Source organism: Protopterus annectens, chromosome 13.part0 (assembly GCF_019279795.1).
Source record: "Protopterus annectens isolate FY-2018-M chromosome 13.part0, PAN1.0, whole genome shotgun sequence".
NCBI classification, from domain to species: Eukaryota; Metazoa; Chordata; order Ceratodontiformes; family Protopteridae; genus Protopterus; species Protopterus annectens.
Window position 1 is genome coordinate 931,895,269 of NC_056747.1, and position 16,690 is coordinate 931,911,958.

Here is a 16,690-nt window from a genome sequence, read left to right on the forward strand (position 1 = left end):
TATCAGTTTTTACTGTTGAAGAAATGGATAGCTATGGTTCTTTCCTACCTCCCTCCTGCACATTCCTGTATTGCTTTCCCTTTGTTCTTACCCTGCTTGCTCCTTATTTCACTACTTTCCTATCTGCCCCATTTTAACACCTGTAATCTGGGCAAAAAATAGAATTGCAAACAACACATATAAATACCAGAAAAGTAATGGATCCCTTCAGAATTTGGCCTCTATGCTTGTGCGAAGTTTGGAATTACACACCTCTGCCAAATGCTGCTTAACCCCTGCTATACTATGCCAACACAGAGAAACACATGCTGAATATACTATAAAGAATAATGTCACTACATTATCACTGTTAATTTAAAAGTATTAGATGTACCTGGATTCAAACCCAGTATCATCTGGGCTCAAAAAGAAATGTGTCAGTGCACTTAAAGTATACCTGCTGCCACGGAGTCAGCTAAGCAGCAGGTGTGTTTCATAGATTCAGTACCAAGTCTCATACTTTTCGCAATGTGACTAGAGTTTGTGTACTGCTTATCTATGTGCAGACAAGAAAAGAAATGGAAATGTGTATCTTGCATGGGTGAACACTTTGCCAACCGTCTTGCCAATCCACTGCTTGCTGCACTATGGAAAAGTAAACCTTAACAATTATTAGCGCTGTTTACGGTCTACTTACCCTTTATGCCATGAAATTACATTAGAGAACATAACAAACTGAAGGCAGTATCTAACAATATGTCACATATATACAATACAGCCATGTATTGTCTCCCCTATGCACTGCATTGCTGGTGTCTCAGTAATTTTTTCACACATATATCACCTAGACTACATAAATGAATATCAAAGGTTGTGTGTTATACAATGCACATCAGTCTGGTAACATGCAGAACTAGAGCTATTGGCCCATAAGCCTAACCAGGCTTATCTGCAAGGCTATGGACAGAATCGTCATGGACCTTATCCTCAGGGACATAGGTGAACTTCAACACTTTTGACCCAACCCATTTTGGTTTTGTCAAGGGTAGGTCTTGCTTATTAAACCTAGAGGACTCCTTTGATATTGTCCCCAAAGCACTGTATGAGGCATAACAGGACATACTTCCTGTATTGATTTATCCAAGGTCTTTGACACAATCCCCCATTCAGGTATCATAGAGAAAATCTCCAATCTGGGGATTAACCCATGCATTAATAGACTGATAGCCAACTGGCTCACCGACAGAATGCACACTGTCAAAGCTGGGGAGTGCACCCCCACCACTAGACCACTTTCCAGTGGAATACCACAAGGATCTGTATTGGGCCCTCAGCTGTTTGGAAACTATCTCTCTGAAGTTCAGACAAAGGTAGATGGCCTGTGGCTTACCAAGTGTGCAGATGACTGTCAACTGGGCGCAAACCTGTAGAGTGCCCCAGCGGGTTTAACATATTACACAAAGGGCTGACAGAGACAAATAATTGGGCGAAACTCACAGACTGAATCTTAAAGGAAAAAAATACCTCATTGTCCCCTTTGGCAAAGAAGTACCCCTACTAATCATGATATACCTAGCACCCCTCTAAGCTCAAACTCAGTGTTGCCAGACTTGGGAACACAAGTTGATAACAAATCTGAATTTCAATCACTATGTGTCCATAATGGTGAAACACACATTCTACATTGCACACCTCCTAAATAAGGGCATCAAATCCAAGAGCAGGGAGGTCATAGCTCCACTGTACTTGACTGTTATCCGACCATTAATTGAGTGCAATGCTCCCTTCTGTCTGTACCTCACCAGACACCTGCAGCAACTGGAGAAAATATAGAGGTTTGTGACTGGGAGAATCCAGGACATCCAAAACATGACATACATGGAAATACTGAAAGACCTGCTGAGAGGTGACCTATGCCTGGCCTACAGAGCAGTCTCAGACCCTGCCCTACTGGAAATGCTGGACATCCGGAAATCAAATTGGGCAAGAATAACTTGCTCCAGGGATCTCAACCTAGCATGTGACATAGAACATGCTGGAGAAACAGATATATCTCCCAGCAACTGCCACTTCTTTGTAATAGGGTCCCACTGCATGTGAAGCTGTACTCCTCAATAACCCTATTCAAGCGCAACCTTGACAACTGGATGGGTGATTGTAAATTGTACATGTCTAGTCAGAAGAGTATAAGTGTGTATCTTACAGTTACTCCTCCAGTCCCATGAATTGACAGTATTTTGGAATTTACACATGCCTACACATCCACTTCATGCAGGCCTCCCAACATGTTCTCTTCAACGTGCCCTGCTGATGTCATCCACTATAAGTTGACTTGCAGCCTTGTAAAAGTCAAACTTGTTCTGTGATGCTTGAGTAAAGTACTGAGTTCTGTAGTCTGTGTACTTAGGTAGGGTTTCTAGTATCACTGCAGTCAACTGTGTGTGTGTCTGTGTTCTTGTTTGACATTACAGCAAGCCTTTTACAGCAACATATGGAACACTGTTATTACCATATTCTCCTCATCAGATACAGCTGATATCATCAGCTATAAATTGTTGTCTGAAACAATCCCAGTCATACTTAAACCGTGGCACTTATCTTAAATACAGAGTTCTGTAGTGTGTGTACTTACTTAGATAGGTAGGGTTCTATTCTCACTGCAGTCAGCTTGGAGTGTGTATATTTGTGCTCCTGCTTGACATTACAGTAAGTCTTTTACACCAGCATGTGGGGCACAGTTATTACCATATTCTCCGCACCAGACACTGCTGATGTCATCAGCTACATTTGATTTGTGGATGTGCACTATTCCCACCAGGGCAGGGTCAGACACAGGCCTGAAGGCCAGGCAGAAGTCACCTCATCCTATATGGTACAGGTTGCAGTGACTTGGCTTTCAGTCTATTTACATACATCATGGCATGGTTTGTACGCCCAGTGTTTTCTTAGTGAAAAACCCCTGTGGTCTTTCCAGCTTCCAGCTGGTGCATGTGTCTGGCGAGATGTATGCAAAAGAGAGAATTATACTATTACTGCTCTGATGAGGTTCAAGCTGTAATATAATCCTAATATCTGAAAACAATGGTGTGACTTATGATGTGCACAACATAGGCTTTCAATACCAGTGTTGGCTCTTGGTGGTTGAAGTTCAGATTGCTATCTACATGTGTTCCCCTAGCTTGCATTACTGGGTTTCAGCATACCAGGACTTCTGTCAATACTATAATCATCAGGGAATTCCACTTTTCACAAGGACAAAATAAAGACACATTTTTGCATTCATTTGTATAACGTGTAACTTTATCACCAATAAATTGTCTGTTAGCCCCTCCTGTTGTATGTTATCATCATCAGTGGGCTCAATGATTGCACCCAATATGCAAGAATCAGCAAACATGGTATGACAAACGCCATATACTTTAGCCTAAACTGCCAAGAAATAGATTACAAACAGTGAAGGGTATGCTACTGGTGACAGCTCTACTGACAGAGGTTGATTCACCAACTTTCACAGTATGTGTTTTGTCAGTGAGACAATTGGTTACTCATCTAGTGACGTAAGGGTTACTCCTCAGCTGGGAGTGTTTCTCAATGATAACTGCATGGGGGATTGTGTCCAAACCCTAGGCCAGATCAGGATAGGCAGCATGCACTTTCTTACCTTCATCCAGGACTATCACACAGAATCAATTGGCTGTGACAATATCACAGATAGCATATCAAGTTAGTCAGCTCATACACCTGCCTGACACAGTTGAATATACACTTCAATACACCCTCCACATAGACTATGCTCTAGTAGAGGGGTGTACATCAACATGCATCCATCTGTGGTGGGTTGGGGGAGTGCGCCAGATGCATGCATGTATAGACTCATGATGACTCTCCTCATCTTTGAGGTAGACCAACATGTCATCATGGACCTTTTCTAAATGGACTCTATTAATAACCCAGCTGTGTGCAACACAGCTGTGTGAGTTGTTAATGCTACATCATTTCTGCTACATCTATTAGATGTCCTCAAAGAGGTCATCAAGAGAATGCATGACAACACTGTCATCCTTTTGAACTTGCCAAGCCCAAGACATTTGACACAAATCCACACTGAGGTATTCTCTCCACACTGTCAGATGTGGCTGTAAATAGCAGGTTGGGAGACCACTGTATCACATATGTTTCATCTAAATATGTTGAAATGCGTGAATTGAACTATATTTCAGGACAACTGATCATGTCTGTACATCAAGGTTGTTGGCTAGGCCCTTTCCTGTCCATTATTTAAGTTACAGAAATTACAAAAGACATACACATCCTGTGTCCAAATAGTTGTTGGAAGGAATACAGATTGTATGCAATTATTGACTCCGACTGTAATATTAGTATAATACAGACACTATCAATACACATCAAAACCATTACAGCACCTGCAATGACACAAAAACATTGGTGCATTTGTCATGTCAGATAAAAAAACACACAACCCAAGTATAATGTAGGTATCACATCCTATAATCAGGCCAATAGGTATGTGACCTGTGTCTTGGGGTAGAAGGTATGTGGACTGTCCACCAACATGTGGACACAGTGCTGACTGCTCCCTTGTATGTAATACAACTACCAAGTATGTGAAGCATATCCACATCACAGGTCATAATACCTCCATAATTCATAGCTTTCATGACATCAATAAGTGAGTACAATGCACCCTTCTTCATGTACCTTCCTACACATCATCCAGTGATATGTAACTGAAGTGTAGCACATTTGTCACAGTGAGCTATCACACATCGTATTGCCCATACCTAGGTATTCTTTTTGTGGTATAAACATTACTGTCTGATGGTGTGGAAACCACATAAAGTTGTTACACTAGATGCATATGTGTGATACCTGTCTCACTAAAGCAATTATATGTCAGCACTAAAATATTAAAAGCACTACACTCTCACAAACTCCCCTTGAGTACCTCATTCCCCATTGGCCCTTTTTTTCAATTATAAAGGAATTCCCAATACTATTCTAGCATGTCCAAAGGTCAGTTGTCAATCTCCTCTCCGGTCCAGCTGGTGAATCTCGGAATCTTGAGGCAATGTTACAACTGCCTCATGTACACAGACAACCCTCTCCTCCTCCCAACAAATTCCAACACATGTGAGAGATGCAACCATATAGCCATACTGGAGGCTAAGCTCTCTCAACTCAGTACTGGCGAAACCAGTCAGGAGGAGAAGGAAACCACACTCACTACAATTCCAGTCTCACATAGACCTACCACAACAGCAAACCAAACACATAAACATACAAAACATACTGGAGGCTCTAAATAAAAATCTGCCTAAGCAGCAGAGACCTCCAAAGCAGACACCCAAGCAACCGCTACCCCAAAACAAAACACGGGCAACACATAGCTCACAAAGCCAGTGTGCCGAACAGTCACAGCCCTTAAGGCTAAACAACACACCTGATACACTTGTAATAGGTGACTCTATCATCAGGCACACTGACGTCCCGCTCACCAGGCTGAACAAGGAGAAGGTCACGGTGAGCTGCCTGTCGGGCGCTAGGATCCACCACATAACACAAGCAGTCAGGTCACTCCAAGGCAAGTACAAATATGACTCAGTCATTGTCCATGCTGGTGTGAATGACCTGAGACGTACCTCCCTGGACTACATGAAAAGAGACATAGAGGAGCTCTCTGAGCATGTAGCCCAGGCCGGTATGACCCTGACCTTGAGTAGCATCTTACCCTCACCAAGAATGATGCCACAATATGAAGACAAGATGATCAATTTCAACAATTGGCTTAAGTATTGGTGTCATTCAAAGGGGATCCAATGCCTGTCAGCCTGGGATGACATGCTCGACAAGCCACGATGCTTCGCTAGGGACGGCTTGCACCTGTCACCCCTGGGCTTTGGATATTGGCAAAGGCTCTTGCTACCCCATAGTGCCTTTTTTAGGCAAGGCACAAAAGACAAACCCACCTCCATAGGTATCACAAGGGATAAGAAACTAAGAGTAATGCTACTCAATGCCAGAAGTCTAAACCTCAAGATGCCTTTTCGAAACTCTCCTTAGCATGGAGAACATCGATATCTGTGCAGTAACAGAAACCTGGTTCAAGGCTCCCGAGAGCACCCCAGCACTACCAAGTTATACCTCATACCATGCTTTTCAGCCCCAAAACTTGGACCGTACCACAAAAGGAAGGGGAGTGTCAATATTCGTCAAAGATACCCACACCTCCAGGTTGGTGGCACAGCACGAAGCATCAGAGACTATCCATGTGCAACTAACAGTGGGTAAAACTGCCTTCCAGTTTATAGCCTGCTACAGACCACCCTTCCAAACCCAGGAACCCCACTCGGCCTAACTGAGAACACTGGAAAATATGAAGATCTCTCCAAACACCATTATATTGGGCGACTTCAACTACCCAAACATAGACTGGGAGCATTACTCTAGCTCCAACACCCTAGCCCAAAGGTTCCTAGAATTTATAAACTCAAATGCTATGGAACAACTTGTTACCACTCCCACAAGAGGGGAAAACATACTGGACCTGATCATCACCAACATGGGGACTCTATGCTCCAGACCAGAAGTGTATCCCTCACTGGTAAGATCAGACCATAAACTAATCTCACTGGATATTCACATCCCGACTACACCCCCTGCCCTGAAAACCACAGTGAAAAACTTCTCTAAAGCAAATTTCACACTCCTCAAAACTGAGGTGGAATCCTTCAAAGCCCCCGGGCCTGTGGAAAATACGGCCCAGACCGCAGAATCTTTTATAAACGCATTCTATGAACACCTTAAGGAATGCATGGATCATGTAATCCCAAATAAAACCAAGACCCAATCCTCCAAAGGCAGACGTCCTGTCTGCTGGACCCCAGCCATAAACAAACTATACAATAGAAGGAGGAAGATACTACATGATAGAGCAAAATCCCAAAAAGGGAAGGCATCTCTGATCAGTATTAGCAAAAGACTACGGGCACTCATAAAATCGTCTAAGGCCAGCTTCGAGAGAAAAATTGCACAGGACACTAAGGATAATCACAAGGCTTTCTTTAGTTATGTTAGGAACCTGGGTGGGAATTCCCAGATATGCTCAGAATTAGTCCAAAATGACAAAAAATACTCCGAACCCACAGACATTGCCAACATCCTAGCTGACAGGTTCAGTGTAAACTCCCCCCCCCCACCAAAAGGGCAAATATTTATACCAGCAGAGTGCTGCCCCCCTGACATCTCAGATGCTCAGGTAAGAGCTGCCCTCTCCAAAGCAAAAAACACAGCATCAGTGGGACCAGAGAGTGTCTCGGGCTGCGTCCTACATGAACTTCAAGAAGAGCTAAACCCAAACATAAAACTACTGTTCAATCTCAGCCTTACTACAGGATATGTACCCAAAGAGTGGCGTACAGCAACAGTGGTCCCTCTCCACAAAGGTGGTGCCTCAACGGATCCTGGAAACTATCGCCCCATAAGCCTGACTAGCTTGGTCTGCAAAGCTATGGAAAGGATCATCATGGACCTCATAAATAAAGATATTGGGGACCTACAGACACTGGATCCTACCCTGTTCGGCTTTGTTAAGGGCAGATCCTGCCTCTTAAACCTGGTTGATTTCTTTGAAACAGTCACCAAGGCCATTGACGAGGGGAAGGTGGTCTGCACAGCCTACCTGGACCTCGCAAAAGCCTTCGATTCAATACCCCACTCGGGCATTATAGATAAGCTCACCAGCTTAAATATAAACCCCTATGTCACTAGATGGGTTGCAAACTGGCTCAAGGACAGAACCCACATGGTTAGAATTGCTGGAGCCATGTCAGACTCCAAACCAGTTACAAGTGGCATCCCACAAGGCTCAGTCCTGGGACCTCTCTTGTTCGGTATATATTTCTCGGAGGTACAGGCCAACACGGAAGGACTGTGGCTGACTAAGTTCACAGATGACTGCAAACTGGGTGCCATAATCGACTCTCCAGCCGACACAAGCATCCTCCAAAAGGGCCTCATAGAAACAGACAACTGGTGTCAGAGCCATGGCCTCAAGCTAAACGCCAAAAAGTGTATAATCATCCCCTTTGGCAAAACAGTGCCCACAAATTACCACATAGGTGGTAATCCATTAAGTACAGAAGAAGTAATTAGGGACCTGGGGACCCAAGTTGATAGCAATCTCTCATTTGACAACCACGTGGCCAAAGTGGTTAGAAAAACATTTTATATAGCCCACCTAATCATGAAGGGATTCACATCTAGATCAGGGGAGGTCATCGTGCCTCTTTACTCATCCCTCATCAGGCCCATAATTGAGTACAATGCCCCTTTTGGGATGTACCTTACCAGACACCTGCAGCAACTGGAAAGACCCCAAAAGTACCTCACCAAGATGATCATAGGGCTCAAACAGATGCCATATGCTGCCCGGTTAAAGAAACTCCAGTTCTACTCAGTGGCATACCGCCTGCTCAGAGGCAATCTGTGCCTGACGTATAAAGCCATGTCCAACCCGGAATTAATGGACATGCTGCACCTCAGAAAATCCAAATCCCATCGAGCTACACGCTCGAGAGACTTGAACCTCAGCACTGAAATAAACAGGACATGCTGGAGGGACAGATTCATAACCCAGAGGCTCCCTTCACTCTGGAATAAAATCCCAGTCCAGGTTAGGCAGAGTCCCTCATTGACTCTCTTCAAGAGGAATCTTGATGAGTGGATGGGAGATCGTAGGTTTACCCCGGGTATCACTTCTGTGTCACTGTTAGACAGAGGCACAGTATACTAACCTCGAAAAAGGGCATAGCAAAATTAATTTAAAATGGGTGGCGAAAGCCAAACACACTATGGCTAGGCTTATAAATGCCCTAGGGCAGATAGCCTAGTATGAACCTATGAACCTATGAACCTATACATAAATACCTGTCTGACAACATTAATGGTATGGGTAACATTTGTGACAGTGTGGATTGTGCCATATATATATATATATATATATATATATATATATATATATATATATATATATATATATACTGGTGTACCAGTGTCCCTCCTAACACCTCCAGCAGATGTTACAGTGTCAGGTGAGTGTGCGTGATTACCCTTATAGAGTGCAGACATGTCATAATAGTTGTACAAGTGTGTTTGTACAGACCATCGCATCTCTGATCACTCTAAATCATGTTATGTCAGAGACGTGGGACTACTGGTGGTATTATTCTGATATTGTCCATGATTGTGCTTGCTTCTTTTAATATTGTCCATGAGCCTTTATCTGTGTCCCACTTGCTGGAGATCTCTGCTGAGATTACACTCACATTCAGGCAAATCAGTTCACACAGCTTCACAATACGCACCCTACTCCAGTTGTATATAACATTCCTGATAGATGTCCTCTACACTGTCCCTGTAAGGATGCTTATCTCACACAGACACCTTCCCCAATGATATGTCACCTTGTGCGACAATCACATAATACACATTTTCACTGTGCAGCCCCCACTGCACCATACTGATATGTAATTGGTGTTGCTGCTACAACTGTCTTCCATTGACATGCCCTCATTTGCTGTACATTAGGTGGTTTCACCTGTCCTTTTTATCCTATGTTCATTCCTACAGTTCACCTGTGTGTCCCTAGTCAATGGACACACTTACCCAGACTGTTTATTTTACATGGCTGTCCATGTACCCTGACAGATCATTTACACAACATCAGTACAGAATGCCAGGAATGGGATTTCACAATACTTCCCCATTATGTTGGTCTTTGTCCAGATTTCTTGCACTACGAGATTGAGAGCTATAACAACTATACATGTTAAGCCCTGGCAAAAATTGTGGTATTCTGCATAAACACGGTAAGAGACTGTGCCCTAATGTAAACAGGATCACTATTCTTGTTGCTATCCATGGTGCTGGCAGCCACGAAACAGTGCTTCTTTATGTTTGAACACAGAAAGTGGCATGAATATGTAATGAGCGCTGCTGCTCACTGCATATCACTGGTCACACATGTAAACTCCGTGTAGGCTTAACATGAAGCATACGCAGATTTTAATGAATCCCAGGGCATGTTTATTTCATCATTTAAGCAGGTTAGTGATTATATACCACCAATTGTTTATCTGTTTGTTTGATAACTGGGTAAGGTAGTTTGGTCTAATAACTCTTCAGGTATGATTGAGGCAAAAAGGCAGTACAGTGTATAATAATGTGCAGTAACAAGCAGGTAAATAGTTTCAGCTGGAATACAATAGAAACATTAGATTACAGTTGGTACACAGCCAGTTCAAAGTTGATAAAAAGCCACTTAATAGACAATTTCAACAAGCATTCTCCATTATTTGCCACTCTGATACATATTTGCAGGGTACATCTAATTTCTTTTTACATATGACAATTGATAAATGGTAACCATTTCTAGATTAGACTGAACACCATTCTGTTCTAATTATACCTTAATATGTGACCTTTGTACTTACATATCCTTGTTAACAGGAGATATTTCTTTTTGAACCACATCATCATAGGTAACTCTACATTCTTCTGCTAGATAATTTCACAGTATGGAAATGTGAAAATGAAATAGCATTCCTCTCTAGAAATGTTTAGAGTGACAGCTTTTCTTGTTGCTACGTCTCTGATTTGGAGTGCCATATAGACAAATTTAGTGCAGAACATTTACTGGCATATAAAGTATATTTGTGCAAATATCAGAGCATGCTGATATTCAAGTCATCTAGCTTTCATGATTGTGTCACAGTTCTGTGCTCTAGCAAGCATGCTAGTTGCATATCTAGTAATTTTATTACAGCTTCTTTCAATTTTTAACAGATGGGCACTGACAACATTTATAAAAATAGGACTAGCAGAGCAGAGACTTGATAAGAGCAATAGGTTGGCTATAACATGAGCATGACTGGTGAGAAAATTATTTAGCCTTTAAAAAAAACTTAGTTTTGGATCAGACTTAGTTTACATACATACATACATGCATACAAATATTTCAATCACGATCACTAATGCCCTTCTAGCTTGCCAATATACGAAAACACTTGTTCCCATAATAAGTGTCCAGGCTGTTATTAAAAATATCTAAACTAGTTCTTGCTTTAATGTAATTTGGTAGTCTGTTCCATGCATCAGCTACTCTGTCAGAGAACCATTTAGTACACTTCTCATTCCTATACAATCTTCTAGATAAGTTGTCTGATGATTTTCTACTACTTTTTGATAACCCCAAACATTCCCAGAGGCATTTGTCTCTAAATGCCCTAAATACCTGAATAAGATCTCCTCTTAGATATCTGCAAGAAACACTGTGCAAGTTTAGGTATTTTAGTCTTTCATAATAACTTAAATGTTCACATCCATGGATACCCTTGGCATATTTATGCTGTACTCTTTCCAGTTTACTCATGCTTGTTTTCTTATAGGGTTTCCATACTGTTATTCCATACTCAAGTTTGGGTCTAATGTAACTAACAATGAATAACGTCATTATTTTTGGTTTTCTAGACTTTATAAATCTTTTTATATGACCTATAGTTCGATAACTATCGTTAACCAATTGGTTGACATGATTAGAAAAACTCATAGTTGAATCTACCCATATACCCAGGTCCTTGAATGAGTCTACAGTTTCAATCACTTTGTGCTGTATTAAATATTTGCCTTTCAGTTTATGTCTCCCAAATCTCATATGCTTAGTTTTTGATGTATTTATCAGCATATTATTCTCTTGTGCCCAAATGGTCAATTTAGTCAAGTTATTTTGCAAACATGCCTTATCTGTAACCCATGCAATCAGTTTACCCAATTTCAGGTCATCTGCACATAGACTGTAGAACACCTCAGATGAAAAAGTTAGATCCGAAAGATACAATCTAAACAAGTAAGGGCCTAGGACAGTGCTGTTTTAATTATATGTTGGCCAAATATCAGATGATTTGGAGAAAGAAACCTCAAGCAGTTTAATGATGTCTGGTACCACAACATAAATAACAGGGGCAGGCAGACTTCAAAAGTTTCCAACAAATCCTGGACTAGGTGTGTTATCTATTAACAGCAGTCTTTGTTCTACCTGCTCCAAGGAAAGACTTGATAATCATCCTCAAATGTCATTAAATGAAATCTACAGATGGGACTTGATTTTTAGCAATACTTTATCTGAGCACATAAGTGTAAGTAATCCATGTATTGTTATTAGTTGAGTGTGTTTGGATGTTGTATATGAAATGTATCAAGATGATGAATAGAAAGGGCTTAAGGTACAGCATTGCTGCACTATAATATTTACTAGTTCAGTGTGGGAAAGTGCTTCCAGCAAATGTACAATCTGTGTATGACTAATTAAGTGACATGGAATCATCTAGAAACTTTTAGCATCATACCTACACCAACAAAAGATTTGAAACTGTATCAAGAGTCCAGTAAGCCTACAAAGAGAAATTCTACCATTGTGATAATGAAGTATATCCTATGTTTACTTAGTAAAAGCCATTAGGGCTGTATATGTACCACAAGTTACGCAAAGCCATGTTGAGTGATAGAGATGAGATACAAAAAGGTATTCAGTGAATTGTGTGAGTATGTGGTACTACAACATTTTTGAGATGGGAAACCTAATCATTTAGAAATTAAACAGATCTGCCAATGTCTATCCTTTATTCAGAAAGATGATGACTGATGTTTGACAGTGTTTAAGAATGCAGTTTTGTATTACAGAGCAGTTAATGAGTTAAAATGCCAGGTAGGCAAACACTTCACTGCTATTCTTGTGGTAATCTGCAGAAAAGTTTTACAAATGTCAAGGGAGTTACTTTGATTTTAGTCTGGGGATGACAAATTAGTGATGTAGTGGCAGTTGAGAAATGAAAATTGGAATGTGAGGTAACCAGTGCAGCACTGTCATGTGAGGTAAAAGAGATTGGCACTATTGTTGATGGTATTTGTCAGTAATGCCCAGTAAATTGAGTTATGGCATATGGTATGCTGTTATGGCTGAATAAAGCTATGTTTATGTAGTAAGGAATTATGATATTTATTAATTATTTATTCACCACAGTGTGAGGAGTGCAGGCTTATGTGTTCATGTTGATGTGTTCACATAAAGCCATGTAGCTTCAGGAAGGTTTATGGTTTGGTGGGTGGGAGGCATGAACTCTCAGCACCAGATGTAGTGGAACCCTCTTTCTAGTAAGCACTTCTGTGTCTTCCAAACATTTCTTTGTGCACATTGTGTTGTTTACCATGTCCACTCTTCTGTTGGAGTTTGGTGTACAGGGGAGGCTTGGCAGATTAGTGATGAGAGTCCAGGAACAAATGCAGTGGTTAAGTATAATGTGTGCCTTACAGGAGTCTCTGTTGTATCGTAGGACTATGAAATTATGGGTATACTTGCAAGGTGCTTGACTACTTTTCTTCAGTAATCTAGCATCCTCCACAGTGACCTTTGAGGTGTTTGGCTGCCTTTCAGCATTAATCTCCTTTGTGTTTTGTGCCCTAAATTCCCATGCAGAAAAGTTCACAGTTGGTAGTGAGAAGCACCCTTCTAGTGGTTCTCATTTGGTAGTAGAATAAATCCTCAAGCAAGTTAAGCTTCAGTCATCAGAATCATATCATGCACAGTAATAATCAAGGTGCTTGGGAAGTGCAGTCCCCTCAAAATGCTTTACATCCTCAACATGCACCCCAGTCATTAAGTTGTATTGTTTATAATATTAATTTGTTAACCTGACAGACTTTGTTGGTGGTAACTGAAATGCAGTTTAGCAATTTCTGAAAGGATACTTTATAATTTCTCAAAAATATACAAAAGAATACATTAACCTAGTTCTAATGATCGTGAGAAAATACTATAATTTTCTCCATACTTTTTGTTTAACAAGCATAAGGTCAGGCTCTAGATACAGGAGAAGAAAACACTAGAAAAATGGAATCTACGGATCATAGCCACCCTTCCACCAGTTAAAGAATTATTTTGCAACTCTCTAAACTAAGCTGCTGAAACAATACCACTAACTGCATCATGGACATTTAATTATTTGCTCCTTAAGAGAAGTATGGCTTTCATTCTGCAGGTTGTAAAATGAATTATTGCATTCTTGGATGAAATTAATTGTACTGCAGAGGTTAGAATAAGACATGATCAGATCTGCATAAATCAGCCTGTGCAATGCCACATCTGAAATAAACAATGTAATTAGGATTATGTTATTTGTATTTTGTCTTTGTAATTGTTTTAAATAAACTTTCATTGGAAGTTATCCATCTGAAATTACATTTCCTTATCTATGTTGACTGCAGATTTCACACTTAAATTTGTTTCCTGTACACTCATTACAATCTGGCTATGACTTTAGTGAAACTAAAAACATCTGCTTTGCTGGATTCTGAAATAAGAACTGTTTGGCAAGCCAGAATATCAAACTCTGCTAAAAACTTGGCAGGGTATAAACTAACATGATCCAATGGAAGAAGTTTACAGTCTAAAAGACAAAATCATTCTAAGTAAAACAGACATATACTGACACATACACCATATTTTTCTCCAAGAGTTTTTTAATGTTTCTCATTTACAGACCTTAAGAATGCTGTGGATATGATACATTCCTACTTGTGGGCTATGAAGACAAGTGAAAGAAAATGCAAATAATATGGCCAGTAATTGAAGTCCAACTATATTTTTCTAATTTATTTTGCTTACCTTTTTACATTTTTCCTTTACAGGATAACTGTAACAAGTAGGCAAGGGGCTGCTATAGAAATAAATAACACATACATATGTGCAGGCAAAAGGCTGAACAGGGACCCCTGTGGTGTCTGTGCTCCTCTTCTGGTTTGTTTCTTTATACTGGAGAACCAGCTCCTTATGTGGACTCATATTAGAAAAATAAGGGGCTCTTACCCACCCTTGTTGCAGTAAGCATTTACATTGTAACAGAGTTTTGGTTTAATTGCTCTTTTACTAGAGCTGCAGTTAAAAAGTGTGAATATTAGAACACACAGCAAACTAACAGTTTAAATAGCAAATCTAGTGCAAAGTTTCTGTCAGTGCTGTTTAATATGAATAAAGGATGGCTCCTTGCAGACCACTTTAAGCTGATGGATCAGCTACCATGCAATCTTTAGACATTAGATTAAACCAGATAGCATTGGTAGACGTCCCTGGATCCCCACTGTAGTTATATGACCAGGTGCTTTGGCTTCCTTTGAATTGCAGTACTTCCCAAGTGACCACTCATCTTTTAATGATTAAATCCAAAGATCATAACATTCTTAACACACAGATTTACTGAAAAAAAAACACTTTCTATACAATTTACTATATATATTATAAGCTTAATAAGTGAAATAGTTATACAAGATAACTGCACATGTTAAAAATTATATGTTGCAAAAGACAAATTTTATACTCTACTAAAGTCAAAATAATAATGCAGATAACTATATATAGAACAGCACAGTTTGCACAATGTTATCTTCACTTACCACTTGCCATAGCAAACTCTTTTTTTGCATAAGTTATTCCCCTTTTAAAGAATGCATGATGTTGTGGAAATAAGAACAGTTCAAATGGTTCCATATTGCTGCGTAAGTGGAAACTGGTCATCTAAGCTATCTAAGGCCTGCTTCTGCAACATTTTGAGCAATCGTTTTTTATTTATTATTTTCTTTTTTTCCTCACTGTCAGCTTCACACTGGCAGTGTAATGAATATAACATTTTGCCGTATTTATGCTGTGTTAATTTGTACTTGACAACAGAGCTTGAGTGTAGTAACACACAATAATATGTTGCATTCTGTTTCCCCCCGGAAAAGTAATACTTTTAATTACCCTGAAGAACAAATTTTATCATAATCTATTATTAGTAATAGTAGTACATTTTGAGCACCAGCTGTTTTCAGTAAAGAAAGATTCTGTTTCAGTTTTAATTATATACAGTCACAATCCAGAAGAGTGTCTTTACAGTACGTCTGTGCTTTGCAGGTGAAATTCTCCCAAAGTTACCAGTTTCCAGGAATCGGCACTCCACATTCATACCACCCCACATAATAATTGGGCGTTCCACGTCCTATGTAACCAAAGTTAATTGGCTCCTGGCGGTAATGTCGATAGTAGCCTAGTAGAAAAACATAGACAGAATCTGAATTAATTCTAACATTTCAGACAGTGCAATCAACATTCTTTTCTGTTTATTCATACCTTAACTTTATAAAATGATACTTACCCAAAATGGCCAGTATCCCAAAGTGTACATAAACATTAATATTACCATTAAGACAGGACTGCAATACAAATTGTAAAATGTACTTGCATTGCAAGAAAAAAGAAAGGAAGAAAGAAAGAACATCAACGGTATTTTGTATACTAAAGACATATACATTATTTTATAAAGATTAACCACTCTTGTCTAGATGTTCGCATCTGTTGTTATACTGGCTTCAGGCAGTTCATAATCTTTGAAGATTGCTCTTAAGAAAGCACAGCCAAAACTTCAAAATGGAAATAGGGTAAAGTTACAAATGATTATGAGCTTACAACAGTAGACAAGTAAGAAAGAGTAAACAAGATAAAAAGACAGTGGAGCAGATAGTGTGCCTAATACACCATCTGTGTCAGTCTCTAATGCTAACTGTATTTGGCTGTCACTATTTCTTCAAATTGACAACCTTTGGA

At 40.0% G+C, this 16,690-nt stretch overlaps 1 protein-coding gene across 2 annotated transcripts in view; it reads right to left on the bottom strand.

Moving 5' to 3' along the window:
* Positions 1 to 14,553: 14,553 nt before the first annotated feature.
* The window catches only part of FNDC1 (fibronectin type III domain containing 1), a 541,793-nt gene continuing 539,656 nt past the window's right edge, over positions 14,554 to 16,690 (bottom strand). For both annotated transcript variants that reach the window (XM_044054699.1, XM_044054698.1), the window contains one exon: positions 14,554 to 16,133. In XM_044054699.1, coding sequence (XP_043910634.1) covers positions 16,018 to 16,133 — 116 coding nt within the window. In that variant the 3' untranslated portion in view covers positions 14,554 to 16,017. The remainder of the gene's footprint in view (positions 16,134 to 16,690) is intronic.